The sequence below is a fragment of the Mizuhopecten yessoensis genome, unplaced genomic scaffold, assembly GCF_002113885.1.
Source record: "Mizuhopecten yessoensis strain PY_sf001 unplaced genomic scaffold, ASM211388v2 scaffold673, whole genome shotgun sequence".
Lineage (NCBI taxonomy): Eukaryota > Metazoa > Mollusca > Bivalvia > Pectinida > Pectinidae > Mizuhopecten > Mizuhopecten yessoensis.
The window spans coordinates 338,997-361,166 of record NW_018403664.1 but is presented as its reverse complement, the minus strand read 5'-3'; the positions used below and the strand labels follow the sequence as shown (position 1 = coordinate 361,166).

The 22,170-nt window shown below is 39.3% G+C and overlaps 2 protein-coding genes and 1 non-coding gene across 4 annotated transcripts in view; 1 reads left to right on the top strand and 2 right to left on the bottom strand.

Moving 5' to 3' along the window:
• The first annotated feature begins 480 nt into the window (after positions 1–480).
• On the top strand, positions 481–2,858 carry LOC110451905 (cylicin-1-like). Its single transcript, XM_021500132.1, has 2 exons — positions 481–504; positions 1,758–2,858. The coding sequence occupies exons 1-2, from the start codon at positions 481–483 to the stop codon at positions 2,856–2,858; spliced, it is 1,125 nt and encodes a 374-aa protein (XP_021355807.1).
• Positions 2,859–4,681: 1,823 nt separating this feature from the next.
• The window catches only part of LOC110451583, a 24,974-nt gene continuing 7,485 nt past the window's right edge, over positions 4,682–22,170 (bottom strand). The window contains exons 1-7 of one of the 2 annotated variants that reach the window (XM_021499693.1): positions 14,607–15,160; positions 8,120–8,240; positions 7,286–7,456; positions 6,901–6,999; positions 6,191–6,340; positions 5,479–5,613; positions 4,682–4,915 (exon numbers count right to left, since the gene is read on the bottom strand). In XM_021499693.1, coding sequence (XP_021355368.1) covers positions 4,871–4,915; positions 5,479–5,613; positions 6,191–6,340; positions 6,901–6,999; positions 7,286–7,456; positions 8,120–8,240; positions 14,607–14,833 — 948 coding nt within the window. In that variant the 5' untranslated portion in view covers positions 14,834–15,160 and the 3' untranslated portion in view covers positions 4,682–4,870. Of the gene's footprint in view, positions 4,916–5,478; positions 5,614–6,190; positions 6,341–6,900; positions 7,000–7,285; positions 7,457–8,119; positions 8,241–14,606; positions 15,161–22,170 lie in introns of those variants that run through there. The other variant, XM_021499703.1, reaches the window with a different exon arrangement.
• Positions 6,644–6,716, bottom strand: Trnas-aga. Its single transcript has one exon. It is a non-coding gene; the product is annotated as a tRNA-Ser (tRNA).

Below are 22,170 nucleotides of genomic sequence, written 5' to 3'. Positions count from 1 at the left end.
GTTACTACAGTTATCCCATACTACATCCCCATATTCAAGTATTGGTCTAATAAAAGAGGTATATATTGTTGTAAGACTGTTTCTATCCAATTTGAGTTTTAACATTCTCAATATATTCATTTTTTTATAAGCTAGCTCATAAATATTATCAATATGATATGTCTATTTTCCATCACTACTAAAAGTTAAACCAAGATGCTTATGAGTTTGTTTATTAATTACAGTTTCATTACCAAATAAGATATCTGGATGATTTAGTTCCCTTTTCCTCGAGAAGATTACAGGTTCAGTTTTAGTGAATTAAATTTGATGTCCCATTTTTTTGCCATGCATTAATACAACCTAGATCATTATTTAATTTCACTACAATTTCATTTTGATTGTTGTCTATTACTTCATAGAGAGAATTATCATCTGCAAAAAGTTTTATTTTACTTGTTACACATTCTGTTATATCATTAATAAAGATTAAGAAAAGAAATGGACCGAGGACCGAGCCTTGGGGTAAACCGGCTTTGACATGCTTAAAAGTTGAATAAAAAACCCTCTGCTGATACTCTCTGCTTTCTATCAACTTCTTTTTACTTCAACTGGCCCTTTGGACCCGTAACTGATTTTGTTTAATTCCATCCCTGCTCCAGCTACCCAGTCTGCCTCTTGTGTCAGTGGATCCATGTGGTCACGTCATATATGAAATACAGTCGAACAGCCAACTGCCATGTCAAATTGTTTCGTGCTTTCAAGCCACGTCCGGTTTCCTGTCTAATTCGACATTTGATTACTGCAGCTTCACATTCCAGAAGATGTAGAACACACGGGGACCTGAGAATTTGTTACAGCTATATTTGTACCTAAACTAGGATGTTAATAATAATAATAATACATGTTTTGGGGGTTTAGATCGACTTTTGGTAATAATGACACCCAATTATTATAATTATATACGAGAAGGGTGGAAAGCTCTCGATGTCGAAAAGTCGACCCCGCCTAATTTTCTTGCATCAAAACCAACATTTCTAGTTGATCTACGAGAAAACGCTTAGTACCGTTGTGGAAAGATGGATAATTTTCTTTTAAGAATCTCCTTCATGCACGTAAACTGTATTCTCCTTCCGCGAAAATGATCTCTGTTTCCTTCAAAAACATGCCATTTCAAAGTTTCAAAGTTTTTCGTTGTCATCGTTCCACTTTTTTTAATATTAATGAGGTTGATGTCAGACACGTGCCGAGACCCGTGGTGTGATTAGCTGGACGCGCAGCCATTTTTTCGCTTAACCAACCAACACTGCATGTTTCGGCACCAACCAACACTGCATGTTTCGGCACGAGGCTGACGTCAACCTCATGCCTACGTAAAACTTTGAAACTTTGAAATGGCGTGTTTTTGGAGGAAACGGAGATCATGAACTGTAGAAGTAGAGGGGTGCCTACAATAGCCTGTGACATCTGATGGTGTCTGACTTAACTCTAACTCAGACGTAATTCTGAGTCTATCTGTACTAAAGAAGCATAAACAAATTCTGCGAAAATATAAGAAAATTAAATTTCATGTTAAACTTACTATTTCAACGGTAACACATCAGTGTATACATACACATATTCAAAGTAAACGGCTTACGAAACGTGCAAGGACGACAACAGGACCTACCAGGGAATACCAAAAATAGCCCTGTCAAATTTAAAATATTAATCTGAAGTCATTTACTGTACACAAATAATTGTGGCAACCATAATATCACGCGTCACCCTCGAGTAAGGAAAGGCAGTCGAGTAAGGATAGTGAGTCAAGTAAGGAAAGGGAGTCGAGTAAGTATAGTGAGTCAAGTAAGGATAGTGAGTCAAGTAAGGATAGTGAGTCAAGTAAGTATAGTGAGTCAAGTAAGGATAGTGAGTCGAGTAAGGATAGTGAGTCAAGTAAGGATAGTGAGTCGAGTAAGGATAGGCAGTCAAGTAAAGATAGGGAGTCGAGTGAGGATAGGCAGTCGAGTAAGGATAGTGAGTCAAGTAAGTATAGGCAGTCGAGTAAGGATAGTGAGTCGAGTAAGGATAGTGAGTCAAGTAAGTATAGTGAGTCGAGTAAGTATAGTGAGTCAAGTAAGTATAGGCAGTCGAGTAAGGATAGTGAGTCGAGTAAGTATAGGCAGTCGAGTAAGGATAGTGAGTCAAGTAAGGATAGTGAGTCGAGTAAGGATAGTGAGTCAAGTAAAGATAGGGAGTCGAGTAAGGATAGGCAGTCAAGTAAGGATAGTGAGTCGAGTAAGTATAGGCAGTCGAGTAAGGATAGTGAGTCAAGTAAGGATAGTGAGTCGAGTAAGGATAGTAAGTCAAGTAAAGATAGGGAGTCGAGTAAGGATAGGCAGTCAAGTAAAGATAGGGAGTCGAGTGAGGATAGGCAGTCGAGTAAGGATAGTGAGTCGAGTAAGGATAGTGAGTCAAGTAAGTATAGGGAGTCAAGTAAGTATAGTGAGTCGAGTAAAAATAGGGAGTCAAGTAAGGATAGTGAGTCAAGAAAGGATAGGGAGTCAAGTAAGTATAGTGAGTCAAGAAAGGATAGGGAGTCAAGTAAGTATAGGGAGTCAAGTAAGGATAGTGAGTCGAGTAAAAATAGGGAGTCAAGTAAGGATAGGCAGTCGAGTAAGAATATTGAGTCAAGTAAGTTAGTGAGTCAAGTGAGTATAGGGAGTCGAGTGAGGATAGTGAGTCGAGTAAAAATAGGGAGTCAAGTAAGGATAGGCAGTCGAGTAAAGATGTGGAGTCAAATAAGTATAGGGAGTCGAGTGAGGATAGGGAGTCGAGTAAGGATAGTGAGTCAAGAAAGGATAGGGAGTCGAGTAAGAATAGTGAGTCAAGTAAGTTAGTGAGTCAAGTGAGTTTAGGGAGTCGAGTGAGGATAGGGAGTCGAGTGAAAATAGGGAGTCAAGTAAGGATAGGCAGTCGAGTAAAGATAGTGAGTCAAGTGAGTATAGGGAGTCAAGTAAGGATAGGCAGTCGAGTAAGGATTGTGAGTCAAGTGAGTATAGGGAGTCGAGTAAGGATAGTGAGTCAAGTGAGTATAGGGAGTCGAGTAAGGATAGGCAGTCGAGTAAGGATTGTGAGTCAAGTGAGTATAGGGAGTCGAGTAAGGATAGTGAGTCAAGTGAGTATAGGGAGTCGAGTAAGGATAGTGAGTCAAGTGAGTATAGGGAGTCGAGTAAGGATCGTGAGTCGAGTAAGGATAGTGAGTCGAGTAAGTATAGGTAGTCGAGTCAAGTTAGGGAGTCAAGCAAGGATAGGCAGTCGAGTAAGGATAGGGAGTCAAGTAAGGATAGGAAGTCGCAAACAGCGATTAAAGAAAAGTGTATTTTTTGATATTTTCACACAGTAAACAATTTGATTCTGTATTTTAAGAACCATCAAACAACATTGACAAACCTTGAGCAACACGTTGCATGCCCGCATTACATCCGCGGTACTATACTTCGATGGGATCTGACTATGAGTCGGAAATATGTTGGGTCAATAGAAAGTATTTCATCGAACCAATACTTCAGACTTGATCGACATTAGTAAGAAATCAGGGGCTTCGTTATCAGTGATTCAATCGCCGCAATCATCATCATTATCTAATGTTGTCTTCATCGGTGACAGAAAAATCCAGGAACAAAAGTCGCTTCCATAGGAATCCTTTAGATGCCTGTTCTAGACCTTTCTCACATTTCAACCCGCTCAAACACTGCATTCCTCCTGACCAGTTCTCCGTATCTTCCGTTTCCCAATTAAGAGAGCGTCTGAATGCCTTGATTGTGAAAGTAACGATCTTGAAAGCACGATGTGTGTGAAACAAATTTTGATTCAGCAATGTCGTTTTCGCAAAAATAAGAAATACTTACGGAGGTTTTCAGTGACATACTTGAAAACTGGACACGAGTTATCAACGAGGATGTATCTGATTACAGTATATAGAATGATTGATACTGGACATGTTTCGTCAGTAAAAGAGAATTAAGGATACTAGACTACAGTGAGAGTAAATATAAAGACACGTTGAATATGTCGGAGATCTATGGGAACTAAATATTGCAAAGAATGGAAGTAACTAAATAAGAAACGATAAGGGAAGTGAAGCAAAACGATGGAGAAGGCAAATGCGACGGATGATCACATTTATAGTAAAAGAAGAGCACGGACAAAGCAAATGCAATGATTGAGCGGATTTCTTTAGAAGTGTGTCTGTAACAAACCCAACCAGTTGGTTAACGCACCTTCTACAATCAAATACACAATGCCAATTCTAAATGGTAAAGTTATCAGATGTAGAAATCAGGAAAGCATTGCAAGACCTGGCCAGGTGTGGGTGGACTGCTTCATAAACTACTGCGAGAAACAGCGAACACGACCGTGAAAATTTAATACAACAATAGTAGGGAATTAACAAATACAACGTTGGAAAGAGGGATACATCACAGACATACACAATACGGGAGACATTATCGATCACTCAGTCTAACCAGCGTGATTTGTTGTTAAACAGTTGCTGAACCCTACACTTTAGGACTAATAATGTAATATTTTAATCAGTCAGCTACGTGTCATTGATGTTGTCACAGGGTGCTATGACCAAATCCGTCATGGGATCTCGTATCATAGCAAGCATATTATTACTTAGTACGATAGATAACAAACAAAACAGGTAAAATATTATCAATATATTTATCTATTCCATGAAATACAATACACATGGATTATATTTCCAATAACGATACATTTAATTCTTCAGATTTCTTTTGTTTGGAAACATGAATAAATCTGTGATTCGTTTTTGTTATTTACAATTAAGGCTATCAGCACTCTCGAGTTCCTTACACAGCTTCGTCGATCCGTCGGACTCGTATCACAATACCAGCCTCTCCGCTAGCCTATACAGACCATCCACAGTCTGGAATGAGGAAACGATATATAAATTAGTATTAGCGTATACTCTTGGTTATTCCTTATGACTGCATTTAAATGACAGAGAACATTTATAAGTGCATAGTTGGTGAATATTAATCTAATTCTTATCTTCACAAATGCACAAAACACAATATAGTGTTGTAATTTAACGAATCAGAAGTAAGAATTTCAAATACCACGCCAGATAAAGCGGTAAACGACGTCATCACTTTATTTCTTAATTTAAATGACAGCGAATATTTTGAAGTGCTTAGTAAGTGAATATTTATTTATGTCTGATCTAAAAAATGCACAAAATATATCAGTGTGCTTTAATTTAATCGCCGAGCAAATTTAACGAATCGGAAGTAAGATTTACAAAAACAACGCGAGATATAGCGGTATACGACGTCATCAATGTTTGTGTTGTCGGGTTCTTAGGTCATGCGATGTACAAAAAGATTCCAAAGAAATGTTAATTTAACCAGTCTCCACTACATTTGTATATACACCAGACCATCATATTAAATGTCCCAGGTTATTTTACTTATCTATGTGATAACATACCTCTTCTTCTCGGAACTCGTGCAGAAGTGGAGATTCTTTCTTCGAGAATTTCCCCTTCGGATAGTTACGTGGTGTTGATTTAGCTACGGTCCTATCGCCAGAGTTCACCTGCCTTTTAGGTTTGGACCACTGTACCTAAACAGGGCAGAATTCTTCAGTGAGTTAAAACTTAGAATGCAGCAAACTGAAAATAAACTGAAATCGGAACACTGACGCGGAAGTCTGACATGAGAGATGTGTTCTACGTATTGAAAGCCGAGAAGACTTCATTACTCTCCAGCAAGTATTTGTTTATTTCGTTTCAAGTCAATTTATTTGTAATTGTTGGTGATTACATACGAATATTAAAATATTGTGAATAGTTCACAAAATACACAAACGAATGTCACTCATTAGTCTATGTGTGATCCTTATTCACGAGGGAACATTATACAGTTATTTCCCTTGTTGTAATGAGAAACGATTCATTGTTTCCCCAAGATTATTCATGTTCCCAGAGGGCTAACAGTTATCGTGTTTCCATACCTCAAGGATATTGATACTTTAGTATAACAGCAGAGAATTCGTTCACGATTACGCGCAACTGTCGTCTGCCTTAAGTAGTCACTCGGAACTCAAGTGAGGTGCCTCGTGCTCATATTGCTAGAGAGGACCCGCATGACTATATAGCTTGACAGCTATCTATCATTGTCTTCATGTGGCTTTAAAATACCTGTTTTTTCATGCTTCGTTCACGGGGACTGTTCCCATGTGAGCTCCCTGTTGACACTTCTTCATCCCCGTTTGTCCGATCGCCTTCATTCTCCTTCTGACTCTCCTCTGCATCTTTATTTTCGATGAGTTCCATCTGTGAAACCACGCACTGTTTCAAAAAAGAAGAGATGGTATTTCAGTTATCAAATGTCATGTAAACATGTTTTCCCTGTTATGTAAGTGCAAGGGAAGAATTATATGCTTCACACGTTCGATTACTGGAATTATCGCTCCAATCTTTTACTAGTTCACTAATACTGGTCACGTTATGTCCTCGCCTGATATATTGACGTAACAGGTATATAAACTGACAGTATTCACGTGTGTGTTACGGTAGATTTCTGATATATTGCGAGGATATGTATTTGTAAGGCAAACTGAACGAAGAGCAAAACAGGAGAGGGAAAATGCACGGCCAGACCGGGGTTCGAACCCGGGACCCTCCGAACTCTAGACGGATGCTCTACCAATTGAACTATCTGGTCGCTGCCGACCCAGTCCAATTCCGCTACATATGTACCTCCTGACTAATTCAGTATACTTCCGTGCAAATGCAGTATACACTTCCTCGTAGAGAGTGATTTGGTCTTTCACGTGAAAGTATTTAACCAATGACATTCAAGCTAATGTTATATGAAGGTCACCACTTGTGTTACTGTCAATTCTGACCTGAATCTTATCCATGGAGTGCGGAGAAAGCTCGGACCTCTCGGCTACGTGCTGGTAATATGGACTGTCGTCATGCATGATGGACGGATGGCCGACCTTCTGTAAGGGGCGGAGATAACAAAACAAGTCTTTAGTCTGACCAAATCCCTCACTACGTTATCACTATGTAACCAATTAAATATCATTTTGAATTAAACAAGATGTAATAAGATGCTATGAGATTATACTGCAACAATTACAAGCAGCAACGCCAATTTCCCTATGAGTGTTAAAGATTTTCACAAACTGTGTTATTTTCTTAACATTACTTGAAATGTCTTATCTTTTTCTATCAGTCTATGTCCCCTCTCCCTCAAACACACACAGCACCCCTCCCATTGTTTACCTTTTTGGTGTGTGCATTATCCTTCCGTTTGTGCTTCCTCTTCTTAGAGCGCTTGTGTTTACCGTCCGGATGTTCCATCATACTAACTGTTATGGTACCCTCCAGCATCAGCTTCCGGAGTCTTTGTTTCTCTGCATCCTCCAACGCCTTCTCCTTCTTGTCCAGATTAGCCTAATATGAGACATAGAACATAGAATATTTCTGTTAAACTGCATTCTCCTTATGTTCAATGCAATTATGTTACAAATATAAATTTCTTATTTCAGTTGCTTAAAGTATAATAAATGTTTAATCATTGAAAGATAACACTTCATAACATTACGTCGCCTCTTCATGACGTCATAACGCCCTCTAACTTCACCTTCCTGTTCTACCTGTTATGTTAACAACCTCGTACTACTCTCTTACGAGTGAGGTAACAACAACACATGCCATCTCTCCTGCCTACTACTCTCTTACGAGTGAGGTAACAACAACACATGCCATCTCTCCTGCCTACTACTATCTGACAAAATAACATTCCTTACATCGCCTCTCACTGAAATTACAACCCGCTACGTAATAGGGTTATCTTCAATACCTAATTTCTTAACACTGACGTCAGAAGAAAATGTATTCGTGTACTTTTCTCTGATGCCATATTATTTCAAGAGGTTGCTTCGTTCCCCAAGCTGACGTCATATAAATACGTCATATCTTACTTATTTTTTAAGTCACAACACCCCTCAAGTAACCTACTCCTTTTTGACGAATAATAATCCGTCACTTCACATAGTTCTCATACCAGACATCGCACCATCCCTTCCATTGTATTACAACTCCCCTGTAACAAACCTCATAATCTTCCTGGAGCATGCGCAGCAAAGTCTCTGTGTAGTTGCGATCGTTGAGCCTGATGACGTCAGTACCCATCAGTCGCTGTAAGTTGTGGCGTATCCGCATTGTGGAATGTGAACTGCGGAATAAAGTAACAAGAAAAGTTAAATGGTGTTTTCTACGGTCGTTTCTGCTGACTGGACATATGAGAAATAAAAGATGATCTGCTACCCTCATTGCAACATTTATGTATTTCTTTTCTCACTTCCCTACTCCTGCTGCTCTGCGGTGTCTCCTCGTATGACCGTATCTGTTGTTAGGACATCAACCACAAACAAACAAGATGTGCGTACATTACAGGTTGTCTCTTTTCCCACACTGGTAAATGTAAGAGGTCTGGTTTTTATTTCAATCCATGATTGGGTTGTCATTCCTCAAAGCTGCAGACTGCAATTATGAGATGGCGGCGAACATCAATGAAGAGAGGGGTAAGCAACATTGATGTCTTCGTGTGTCTACTAACATTGATGTCTTCGTGTCTACTAACATTGATGTCTCCGTGTGTCTACTAACATTTATGTCTCCGTTTGTCTACTAACATTGATGTCTCCGTATGTCTACTAACATTGATGTCTTCGTGTCTACTAACATTGATGTCTCCGTGTTTCTACTAACATTTATGTCTCCGTGTGTCTACTAACATTGATGGCTGCGTGTGTCTACTAACATTGATGTCTTTGTGTGTCTTCTAACAGTGATGTCTCCGTGGGTCTACTAACATTGATGACTTCGTGTGTCTACTAACATTGATGTCTCCGTGTGTGTACTAGCATTGATGTCTTCGTGTGTCTACTAACATTGATTTCTCCGTGTGTCTACTAACATTGATGTCTTCGTCTCTACTAACATTGATGTCTTCGTGTGTTTACTAACATTGATGTCTTCGTGTGTCTCCTAACATTGATGTCTTCGTGTGTCTACTAACATTGATTTCTCCGTGTGTCTACTAAAATTGATGTCTCCGTGTGTCTACTAACAGTGATGTCTCCGTATGTCTACTAACATTGATGTCTTCGTGTCTACTAATATTGATGTCTTCGTGTGTCTACTAACAGTGATGTCTGCGTGTATTCACTAACAGTGATGTCTTCGTGTGTCTACTAACATTGAGGTCTACGTGTGTCTACTAACATTGATGTCTTCGCGTGTCTACTAACATTGATGTCTCCGTGTCTACTATCATTGATGTCTTCGTGTCTACTAACATTGATGTCTTCGTGTGACTACTAACATTGATGTCTCCGTGTGTCTACGAGCATTGATGTCTTCGTGTGTCTACTAACAGGGATGTCTGCGTGTATTTACTAACATTGATGTCTTCGTGCGTCTACTAACATTGATGTCTTCGTGTGACTACTAACATTGATGTCTCCGTGTGTCTACTAGCATTGCTGTCTTCGTGTGTCTACTAACATTGATGTATTCGTGTGTCTACTAACATTGATGTCTTCGCGTGTCTACTAACATTGATGTCTCCGTGTCTCTACTAACATTGATGTCTCCGTATGTCTACTAACATTGATGTCTCCGTGTCTACTAACATTGATGTCTCCGTGTGTCTACTAACATTGATGTCTCCGTATGTCTACTAACATTGATGTCTCCGTGTATTTACTAACATTGATGTCTTCGTGTGTCTACTAACATTGATGTCCTTGTGTGTCTACTAACATTGATGTCTCCGTATGTCTACTAACATTGATGTCTCCGTGTGTCTACTAACATTGATGTCTTCGTGTGTCTACTAACAGTGATGTTTGCGTGTATTTACTAACAGTGATGTCTTCGTGTGTCTACTAACATTGATGTCTTCGTGTCTACTAACATTGATGTCTTCGTGTGTCTACTAACATTGATTTCTCCGTGTGTCTACTAACATTGATGTCCTTGTGTGTCTACTAACATTGATGTCTTTGTGTGTCTACTAACAGTGATGTCTGCGTGTATTTACTAACAGTGATGTCTTCGTGTGTCTACTAACATTGATGTCTCCGTGTGTCTACTAACATTGATGTCTTTGTGTGTCTTCTAACAGTGATGTCTCCGTGGGTCTACTAACATTGATGTCTTCGTGTGTCTACTAACATTGATGTCTTTGTGTGTCTGCTAACATTGATGTCTCCGTGGTGTCTTCTAACATTGATGTCTTTGGTGTCTACTAACATTGATCTCTCTGTGTGTCTACTAACATTGATGTCTCCGTGTGTCTACTAACATTGATGTCTTTGTGTGTCTACTAACAGTGATGTCTCCGTGGGTCTACTAACATTGATGTCTTTGTGTGTCTGCTAACATTGATGTCTCCGTGTGTCTACTAACATTGATGTCTCCGTGTGTCTTCTAACATTGATGTCTTTGTGGGTCTACTAACAGTGATGTCTCCGTAGGTCTACTAACATTGATCTCTTCGTGTGGCTACAAACATTGATGTCTTCGAGTGTCTTCTTACATTGATGTCTTTGTGGGTCTACTAACAGTGATGTCTCCCTGTGTCTACTAACATTGACCTCTCCGTGTGTCTACTAACAGTTATGTCTTCGTGTGTCTACTAACATTTATGTCTCCGTGTGTCTACTAACATTGATGTCTGCGTGTGTCTACTAACATTTATGTCTTCGTGTGTCTACTAACATTTATGTCTTCGTGTATTTACTAACATTGATCTCTTCGTGTGTCTACAAACATTGATGTCTTCGTGTGTCTACTAACATTGATGTCTTTGTGTGTCTACTAACATTGATGTCTCCGTGTGTCTACTAACATTGATGTCTTCGTGTGTCTACTAACATTGATGACTTCCTGTGTCTACTAACATTGATGTCTTCGTGTGTCTACTAGCATTGATTTTGTTTAAATTGGAAATGCTTTACTGGAATGTTGGAGGTGATAGTCCATACAACTATCATTAACTGTACATTGTATTCCCGTCGTTCACCTATCGTACAAAGTCGGCCTCCCTTCGTTAAACAATTCCCCTCTCTTTATGCGTTGGTCAAGGTGTACTATTCTATTAAAGGTATACATGCTCACAGTGGTAGAGCAGTAAATTGCTAAATGGAATAGTCTCGTTATGAACATCAACCATCATTAATTTTGATTCCCGCTTATGGCGTTCGATATCATTAGATTGCAATTAAGAACTGTATATAGTTTCGTTCACTTTGCAATCCCCAAACAAACAAATCGTTGCTCAAATCTGTTATGCGTAAATGGCGATGATTTTTCACGATATGATGGAAAAGAAAAGTTATGTGATCGCCAGAGAAGTTTTCGGTAATCAATGAGGTCAGTTGTCCCTTTACAGCTTCCTTGAGATTAGCAACCATCTTTGAATCGTTTAACTATATGGCTTGTGATTACATCCAGAAATCTCTACATTTACTTTTAGTGTGCACACTAGCGCAGGCCTTTTCAAGCTTAGCTTTGATGGTACACTACTACTGTGTTTTGCTGTCACTTGATATGGAAACATGTCTTTTTGTAATGCTGGGTAAATATACGAGATCTTGTTACTTGTAGAAGAAATATGAGATAGTTGGTAGCTTGCATTTTGCATGGTCAAATGGATACGTGAGATAGAGGGGCCAATCGGAACCCTGGACAATTTTTGGTATATATGATCATTTGAGGTGAAAGATCAAGGCCACCAATAAAATGAACCCATTTCCAATTTCTAATCTAGAGTTATCATTCTTACGACTAAAACAAAGATGCACGGAATAGCTTTTGAGACCAGTAGAAAACATGTCCATATCGTTACTATCACTACATAAGTATTGTATTTGAGACAAGTAGAAAGCATGTCCATATCGTTACTATCACTACATAACTATTGTATTTGAGACCAGTAGAAAGCATGTCCATAACGTTACTATCACTACATAAGTATTGTATTTGAGACCAGTAGAAAGCATGTCCATATCGTTACTATCACTACATAAGTATTGTATTTGAGACCAGCAGAAAGGATGTCCATATCGTTACTATCACTACAAAAGTATTGTATTTGAGACCAGTAGAAAGCATGTCCATATCGTTACTATCACTACATAAGTATTGTATTTGAGACCAGTAGAAAGCATGTTCATATCGTTACTATCACTACATACGTATTGTACTTTCATGGAGAGGACTTACATAGGCTGTGCCTGTTTCCAAATCCATTTGACAACTTTCCTCCTAGGTCAATAAAATATGTTGAAATGAAATGTGTTATCTGTTCTTTTTGGTTTAAAGTTATCAAAGTTAATAACGGATATCCACGGAAGCCACAAGGAGGAGATCTTGATTTGTTACAGTTATAACACTGTCGTGAGATTCCTTTTAAGGTAAATAGGTCACTGCTTCTAAAAAAACATTTTTTCGGAGACTTCAAATATAGGACAATAAACGGTAAACGTCATCGTAGATGTACTTGGTTTTACCTACACGATCTTATTTAATGTCTTGTTAGATTAGATAAGTTCGACTTATATTTTGGTACTATAAACAGCTGCACTATACAGACCCGTGGGTTACATACCTACTATCAGTAGCATCATTCAACTGTAGCTACCTTTTTCGAAAACGAAGTAATTGTGTGCCTTATTCCCATGACAAACACAATTGTAACACGTTGCCATATCGAACACAACTTACCTATGGACTCATGAATACCCGCTAATGAGGTGTTAGATAGCATATCGCGCTCGTTGTTTCCTCTAGCATCATAAAACTTGGTATGCTGTTATATCTTGGTATGACAGAGTCTTATGTTAAGACAATTTCCCTATCAGCTATATTTTGACATTTGACGTTATCTAAAATATACAACATGCAGTCTGTGTATATATTTTTGACGTGACACTCCGCCTTTCTAAGATGTACCAGTATATCATGTGTGTGGATCTCAGGTGAAATGATGAGAGAGATACCCCACTTACTTTATGAGGGAGATTCAATGTATTGCCCGGACAAAAAGTAACTCACATACTTTTCCACTTTTAATTAAAGTCAAAATGTAGATCGCATTGACCTATTTTTTATGTATCACTCCACTTTCGCAAGATGTACCATCATAACCACTTTGATGATCACAGGTAAAATAGTGTGGAAGGTATGTTCCAGCCAACCGGTTTTTCACATATTTTGCACTTTTAATGAAAGCCTAAAATGAAAATATAGGTCACAATGACCTATTCTTTTATGTGACACTCAGCCTTCCTAGGTTGTACCAACTTAAAAACTTTAATGCTCGCAGGTATAATTATGTGTGAGATTTGCTCCGTACAAACTGTATCACACACAGTTTGCAATTATTAATAAAGGTCAAAGGTCAAAATGTAGGTTACATACCCATTTTTTACATGATGACACCCCACCTTCCCAAGATGTACCAGCATACGTTGTTGGATTGTCCCAGATGCAATAATGTGGGAGGTATGATCTGGACTACGCCTGGGACGCACAGACGGACGGACTGATGGAGGGCATGACCATTTCCGTCTGTCCGCTTTGCGGTGGGGATAAAAACAAGTGTCGAAATGTCCCGTTGTTGTGATGTAAGGTGTGGCGCCGTTTAGGCGTTCGTATTTTACGTCAATATTTACAAATATATTAATACATGCATACAAGTACAACATCAATATTATATAAACCAACAAAATAGTATTGGCGTTCATGTATGTCAGCTGTGTTATAGGGAAGTTCAACTGGCCTTCGTTTAAATTTCATGTGGTACACCTGAAAAAGATCTATAGTACGAATGATTGTCATTTTAGACCAGCCAATAATCTTTCACGTTTGAAACAGTGGTGTTGAATAATTTATCATCTATTATTGCTGCCTATATTTGGAAATTTATAAAACGGATGATACATTTACACGCAGGTTGCGTACAGTGCCTGAATTTAGCGAACATCATTACCACGAAATAGTTAGGGTGGATTCCGGCCCTCTTTACCGACTGTTCTGTACCCTTACTTACGCATCTTAATCACACGTGTATATACCTGGCCTCAGCTTTGTAAACGTTCCTTATCTTTATTTTTACCCATAGAAATGCATGATTGGATTTAAAAGAATATCTTAAGTAATTTCTTTGAAGAACGTTCGTGAAAGTCGTGCCTTTGTAGCTACACGCCTTTAAGATGTTCTGATATAAGGAACAGCTATGTGCTGGCCAATTTGTTCTCTGATAACGTTTATCCTTCAGTTAGGATCAAAGCAACTTGATACTTGAAACTGGTAAAAAATGCTTTGGTATAAAGGTGTAGTATATAAATACGGCACTCGGATACGAAGTGCCCTGAGTCTCGGTGAAGGAATTAACAGTTAAAATAGACTTATCACGCAAAGCAAAGGCCCAATGAATAGGACAACAAAAGGATGGCCGCAACACTGTCAACGTTGCCGTAATATATATATATAATTATATATCATGTGAAACATTACCATAATAACTTACACATCCACGCTGAAGTCGCGCTCGTCTAAGACAAACTCGTGCGAGTCCTTGACTCTGTAGCGTGTTACAGTCTCCTCCATGTCGAATTCCCTTAATAATTGTTTCACTATAGCTTGATTTCTCATCTTCTGTACGTCCGAATACGGACGTTGAGGGTGGGGTGTCCATTTGTCCGAACAGAAGGAGTCCGGTGACCCATCCCTCTCTCTCCGGCTCTGCTCCATCATTGTACCGTGTGGTTGTGAGGGGTAACCAAACTAACATCACACATCAGTCATTAACTTAATGCTTATTAGAGAATGTCGGACCATCTCAATTTTTCATAAGTTGAACGATCTCTATTCCACAGCACGCGATGATCATGAGCTGTACCGGTCCACTTGGCGTGACGGGGGGAATGGTAAATTCACGCTATGTTAGTAGAGGTGGATGCCAGGCCAGAGAGCGTGTAACTGTTTATTGACAGGGTCGCCAATGTTAGAGTAAACACCTAGGCCAGACGGGATCCCGTGATGTTGTAAACATGATCTGCAGCCATAAATGTCCCGCCCGTTATCAGTAGGCTGATTTATTATGCTAGCGTACACAGTCGCAGTAATGCCTACAATTTGCATGTTTTGTTTATCAGTATATTGTCATAATTAATGAGGAAATTGTATTAAGGCAGTCTGTGCCGTCGCTAGGTACTGAAGCCAGCGACTGCAACCAGTGTAGCGAGTGACGAATATCATGATCACTGATGTTACTAAAGAAAGCAACGGCCGAAAATCGCGAGGACAACTAAAACTGGTGAAACGGGTAGATCGTTGCCGGGTTCGTGAGCTATTAATCACAGTCACTGGTGTTGATGATGACGAATCGAAACTATCACAGATATCTAACGCTGGTATCGACGTCCACACTAGTAATGACGGTCACTGTAACTAATGAAGTCAGTAATGACAGCAAATCTATTGGCGCTAATGATGACGGCACAGAGATCGTCACAGACATCTAACGCTTGTATCGATGTCCACCCACACTAGTAATGACGGTCACTGTAACTAATGAAGTTAGTAATGACAGCAGATCTATTGGCGCTAATGATGACGGCACAGAGATCGTCACAGACATCTAACGCTAGTATCGCCACAAACAGTAGTAGTGACAGCACCTGATACTAATGATTCATCTAACGCTAGTACATGTATAGACCCTCCATGAAGGTAGTAGTGACGGCTATCGGCGCTAGTGTGACGGGCCAGAGACCGTCACATACCTATAACGCTAGTATCGACGGCTACCAACGCCGTAGTGACGGGTATTCGAGCTAGTATCGACAGCTACCAACGCCGTAGTGACGGGTATTTGAGCTAGTATCGACAGCTACCAACACCGTAGTGACGGGTATTCGAGCTAGTATCGACAACCACTGAAACTAATAAAGACGGACACTGAAGCTAACAGTGACGGCTTTTGGGGCTAATGATGACAATCGAGAAACCTGCTCGTGCTTCTAGCGTATGTTTCAATGGCCACTGAAACTGGTGACAACCACTGAAGCTAGTTATGACACTTATGATGTTAATAATAACGGCCGAGAGACCATCACACGTTTCTAACGCTGATATTTACCATCTCATGGCACTGCCACTACGAATGCCATGGACCGATTGTTGACGTCATCATTATTATGAGGTCATAATTGTTACGTTGGATACCACTGACCCTCCCTGGGCGATGGATGTTCTATTCATTGAAGAAGCATGTACACGGTGCATACATACTAAACGCTGAATGATAATTAGTGTAGTTAAATTTTCTAAGAAATGAACAGATTGAAAAATTGTAAATGTAAGTATTGAACTGCTTTCAGTTGGCATTCATAGGCAATATGAATTCCGACTGGACAAATGCAAATCCAACATGGAGCGCTAGTGCGCTTCATTGAATTTGCTTTTGTCCAGTTGGATTTCATATTGCCTATAAATACCAACTAAAAGAAGTTCAATGCTTAAATACTGACAGCCACTGGAGCTAATATAGAGGGGCCATTGAAGTTAGTTATGACGCCTAACTGGTGCTAATGGTAACGGTCCAGAGACCACCCCATGTTTCTAACACTAGTACTGACAGACACTAAAGCTTATATAGACGGTCATCGAAACTAGTGATGACGTCTAATTGGTACTAATGATAACGGTCCAGAGACCACCCCATGTTTCTAACACTAGTACTGACAGCTACTAAAGCTTATATAGACGGTCATCGAAACTAGTGATGACGTCTAATTGGTACTAATGATAACGGTCCAGAGACCATCCCATGTTACTAACACTAGTACTGACAGCCACTAAAGCTTATATAGACGGTCATCGAAACTAGTGATGACGCTTAATTGGTACTAATGATAACGGTCCAGAGACGTTCACATGTTTCTAACACTAGTCCTGACAGCTACTAAAGCTTATATAGACGGTCATCGAAACTAGTGATGACGCTTAATTGGTGCTAATGATAACGGTCCAGAGATCATCACATGCTAGAATGTATTAATGACCATCGACACTAGCAATGACGGACACTGGAGCTATTGCCGACGGTCACGGAAGTTAATATATAGACGGTTAATGAAGCTAGTAAATACGGCCATTGACGCTAATTCTGACGGTTCAGAGGCCGTCACATGCTTCTTGCTAGAAACGGTGATAATTGAAGTAATGGAGTGCGACCATTTATAGTTACCCCCATGTCACTGACTCACTTTCAGATCATATACAACTCACCGTCCATACGCTAGTGTTTACTTATGTTTACCAGGGCCTGCACGCACCTTTGTCGATACATCAAACTAACATCTAACACAGATAATTTATAAGTATCCCTAAATTTAAAGCACACATTCCATCATAATATCTCTCGAGAATGTCATTTTTTCGATGTCCAATTATTTATTGCTCCAGTAAAACAATTTGCACGTCGTTAAATGATGAAGAGTAAGCACTTGAAAATGATCTCATTCAAAATACATGTGTGCTTAAAAGACTAAACGTGATATGAAATATGGTCAAGATATATTTGCTTTTATGTATCACGTGTCTTTGTTGATTTTCTTCTTCAGTACGATACATAATGTACGTATTCATATCATATACATGATGTGTGTGCTACGACTTTGTACCTGTTCTGATATTACGAAGGCTAATTTAAGTTTTTTATTTTATTTTAAACAGTATGGACACTTTAGTTCTAGGGGAAACATATTGTTGAGGAAATGCATATCTGGCGGGGGAAATTAGCATAACTAAAGCAAATCGACGAACATGGAACACAGTGGTAGGGACAAATTAACGAACATGAAACACGGCGGTGGGGACAAATTAACGAACATGGAACACGGCGGGGGATAAAAATTAACGAATATGAAACACGGCGGTGGGGACAAATTAATGAATACGAAACACAGCAGTGGGGACAAAATAATGAACATTTAACACAGTGGTGGGGACAAATTAATGACATGGAACACAGTAGTGGGGAAAATTAATGACATGGAACACAGTAGTGGGGACAAATTAATGACATGGAACACAGTGGTGGGGACAAATTAATGACATGAAACACAGTAGTGGGGACAAATTAATGACCTGGAACACAGTGGTGGGGACAAATTAATGACATGGAACACAGTAGTGGGGACAAATTAATGACATGGAACACAGTAGTGGGGACAAATTAATGACCTGGAACACAGTGGTCGAGACAAATTAATGAACATGGAACACAGTGGTCGAGACAAATTAATGAACATGGGACACAGTGGTCGAGACAAATTAATGAACATGGGACACAGTAGTGGGGACAAATTAATGACCTGGAACACAGTGGTCGAGACAAATTAATGAACATGGGACACAGTAGTGGGGACAAATTAATGACCTGGAACACAGTGGTCGAGACAAATTAATGAACATGGGACACAGTAGTGGGGACAAATTAATGACCTGGAACACAGTGGTCGAGACAAATTAATGAACATGGGACACAGTAGTGGGGACAAATTAATGACCTGGAACACAGTGGTCGAGACAAATTAATGAACATGGGACACAGTAGTGGGGACAAATTAATGACCTGGAACACAGTGGTCGAGACAAATTAATGAACATGGGACACAGTAGTGGGGACAAATTAATGACCTGGAACACAGTGGTCGAGACAAATTAATGAACATGGGACACAGTAGTGGGGACAAATTAATGACCTGGCACACAGTGGTCGAGACAAATTAATGAACATGGGACACAGTAGTGGGGACAAATTAATGAACATAGAACAGCGGCGGACACAAATGAATGAACAGGAACAGAGCGGTTGGGACAAATTAATGAACATGGAACGAGGTAGCTGAGACAAATTAATGAATATGGAACGAGGTGGAGACAAAGTAATGAACATGAAACAGCGTTGGGGACAAAGTAATGAACATGGAACAGCGGTGGGGACAAATCAATGAACATGGTACAGAGGTGGGGACAAATCAATGAACATGGAACAGCGGTGGGGACAAATCAATGAACATGGAACAGCGGTGGGGACAAAGTAATGAACATGGAACACATTGGTCGAGACAAATGAATGAACAGGAACACAGTGGCGGGGAAAAATTAATGAACATGGGACAGCGTTTGGAACAAATAAATGAGCATGGAACAGCGGTGGGGACAAATCAATGAACATGGTACAGCGTTGGGGACAAATTAATGAACATGGTACAGCGTTGGGGACAAATCAATGAACCTGGAACAGCGGTGTGGACAAATCAATGAACATGGAACAGCGTTGGGGACAAATCAATGAACATGGTACAGCGGTGGGGACAAATCAATGAACATGGAACAGGGGTGGGGACAAATCCATGAACATGGTACAGCGTTGGGGACAAATCAATGAACATGGTACAGCGGTGGGACAAATAAATACATGGAACACAGCGCTGTGAACAAATTAACGAACATAGAACACAATGGTGAGCACAAATTAAAGAACATGGGGATAAATTATAAAAAGACGTTTATCCGGTCAAAATATACAAACTTGCGATAAAATGACATAATATTTATATGAGCAAACGTGGGACATAGTGTTTTGGACAAAGAATTGATGGATAATTTTGGGACAAAATATTGACTGATTTCATTTGGGACTAAGAATTGATGAACACAGTGTTTTGCCAAAGTATTGACGGACTTAGTGTATTGACAAAAAACTAACGGGTACAATATTGGGACAAAGAATTCACAGCCAGAGCGGTTGTACAAAGTATTAACGGACTGAGTGTTTGAACAAAGAATTGACGGACATGGTATTTGGACAAAGTGTTGATGGACTTTCTGTTGGGACAAAAAATTGACGGACTTTCTGTTGGGACAAAAAATTGACGGACATAGTGACTGAGACAAAGGATTAACGGACACAAGGTTGGGGCAAATGAATAACCGGGCATATCGTGGAAACAAAGAACTGACAGACGAAGGTTTGTGATATATAAAGAATTGAAGGACGATGAATTACCGGACGTATTGTTGTGACAAACAATTGACATACACAGATTTTTAACAACAACAAAATGACGAAAATGAGTTGAGAAAACAAATTAGCGGACATAGTGTCTGAAAAAATAATTGACGACACAGTGATGAAGACGAAGTTGTAGGAAGCAAGGACATAGTCGAATCAAGTGGGATAGAGATGTGGTTGTTACATGGAGTGAGCATATAGGTAACCACCGTAATAAAAATTGGAACTTCAGGGTAATTTCCAGACTCACAGAGCTAGGCTTGGATAACTATAGCAAAGGTCCAATTAACAGTAAAAAAATACTTAAGGACGCTAAGGTCCGTGGCTTGGAATTGTTTATTGAAAATTGGAAAGGGAACTTAATCGTCCCGGAGCCAAAAATTGTATTTCTGGAGGTAACAAACTACGTACGTACAGATTATTTAAGTATAATTATGAGGTAGAAAATTATAATATGTTAGTAATGCCTAAATCGCATCGTAGTGCGCTAGCTAAGTTTAGGTGTGGGGTTGCACCGATACGCATCGAAACAGGCCGGTATGAGAGAATACCTTTGAGTGAAAGAAAGTGTTTCGCGTGTAAAAGCGTGGTAGAAACAGAGAGTCATGTTTTAATAGAATGCAACTTGTATGATGATCTCCGTTCAGGGCTTGTAAAATCACAAATGGTTTTTACAATATGAGTAAAGAGGAAAAGTTAGTTGTTATTCTAAGCAACCCTTACTTGGCGAGGTCCTGTGCCAAAACCTGTGTTAATATTCTCAATCGACGTCGCAACTTGATCTATAATTAAACAGTAATGTGTCTTTTAATGTCAATTATTTCTATAGTTTTATATTGGCAAATTGTTTTTAATTCATAAGTATGTATATTATGTAATACTTTTACAGTCTAGAATGATAGGGGAAGAGGGAGTGTCTCGTAAGTCTAATATAGACTGGATGTAAGGTGGGTGAGTAGACATATTTTAGAGATTGTAATACGTGTACCTTTTACATGTGACACTATAATAAATTAATTTGAATTTGAATTTGAATACATGCACGTTTTGCGATGAAATCTAGATTTTCCGGGCGCGTTTCAACACCGATTTGTACCAGATATTTTACACCACAAATCCCTGTAGTTCTCCCTACATGAACGCCTACATACGTCCCTCTACCGTGATATACGTTAATCTCCCTGTATGTGCCCCTATCGTATTCCTTCTAATTTCCTTAATTGGTTTGAAATTGAAAAACGATACGTGAAATCAATACTTAACCATGCAGAGTTGTGCACGTCGCTACGCATGTAAAAGGACCTGGATGTCTACGACACTAATGACGAATATCTAATGATGTGATCCGCATGAGATGACAAGTTAATGTGTTCGATAGCGATGGGTTTTACTGGGAACGCTGTCTATGTGTACACAATCCAATCAGCCTATGACAAACTACATACAATATTAAAACACGTATTACTGGGAACGCTGTCTATGGGACCACAATCCAAGCAGCCTATGACAAACTACACACAACATTAAAACACGTATTACTGGGAACGCATTCTATGTGTACACAATCCAAGCAGTCTATGACAAACTACACACAACATTAAAACACGTATTACTAATACAACATTTGACTTTCTACTAAAACACACATACATAAATATATACTAATTGTACAACACAAGAATCTTCTTCATCACACATGCATCAACCACAACGCATACATTTCTACTACAACGAAGATACTTCTATTACACACAGATCTTACAACAATACACGGACATCAACTGTAAAACACAATATCAACTCAGAATACAGATATCAACTACAACAGTTATCCACAGTACAACACACAGATAGCCACTAAAACATACAGATATCTACTACAACACAGATAGCCACTAAAACACACAGATATCTACTACAACACAAATATCCACTAAAACATACAGATATCTACTACAACACAGATAGCCACTAAAACACACAGATATCTACTACAACACAGATA

Coding starts and splice junctions, on each gene's coding strand:
- LOC110451905 (XM_021500132.1), top strand. CDS start 481: ATGGACCGAGGACCGAGCCTTGGG. Junction 505..1,757: donor ACCGAGGACCGAGCCTTGGG/GTAAACCGGCTT, acceptor CCCTCGAGTAAG/GAAAGGCAGTCGAGTAAGGA.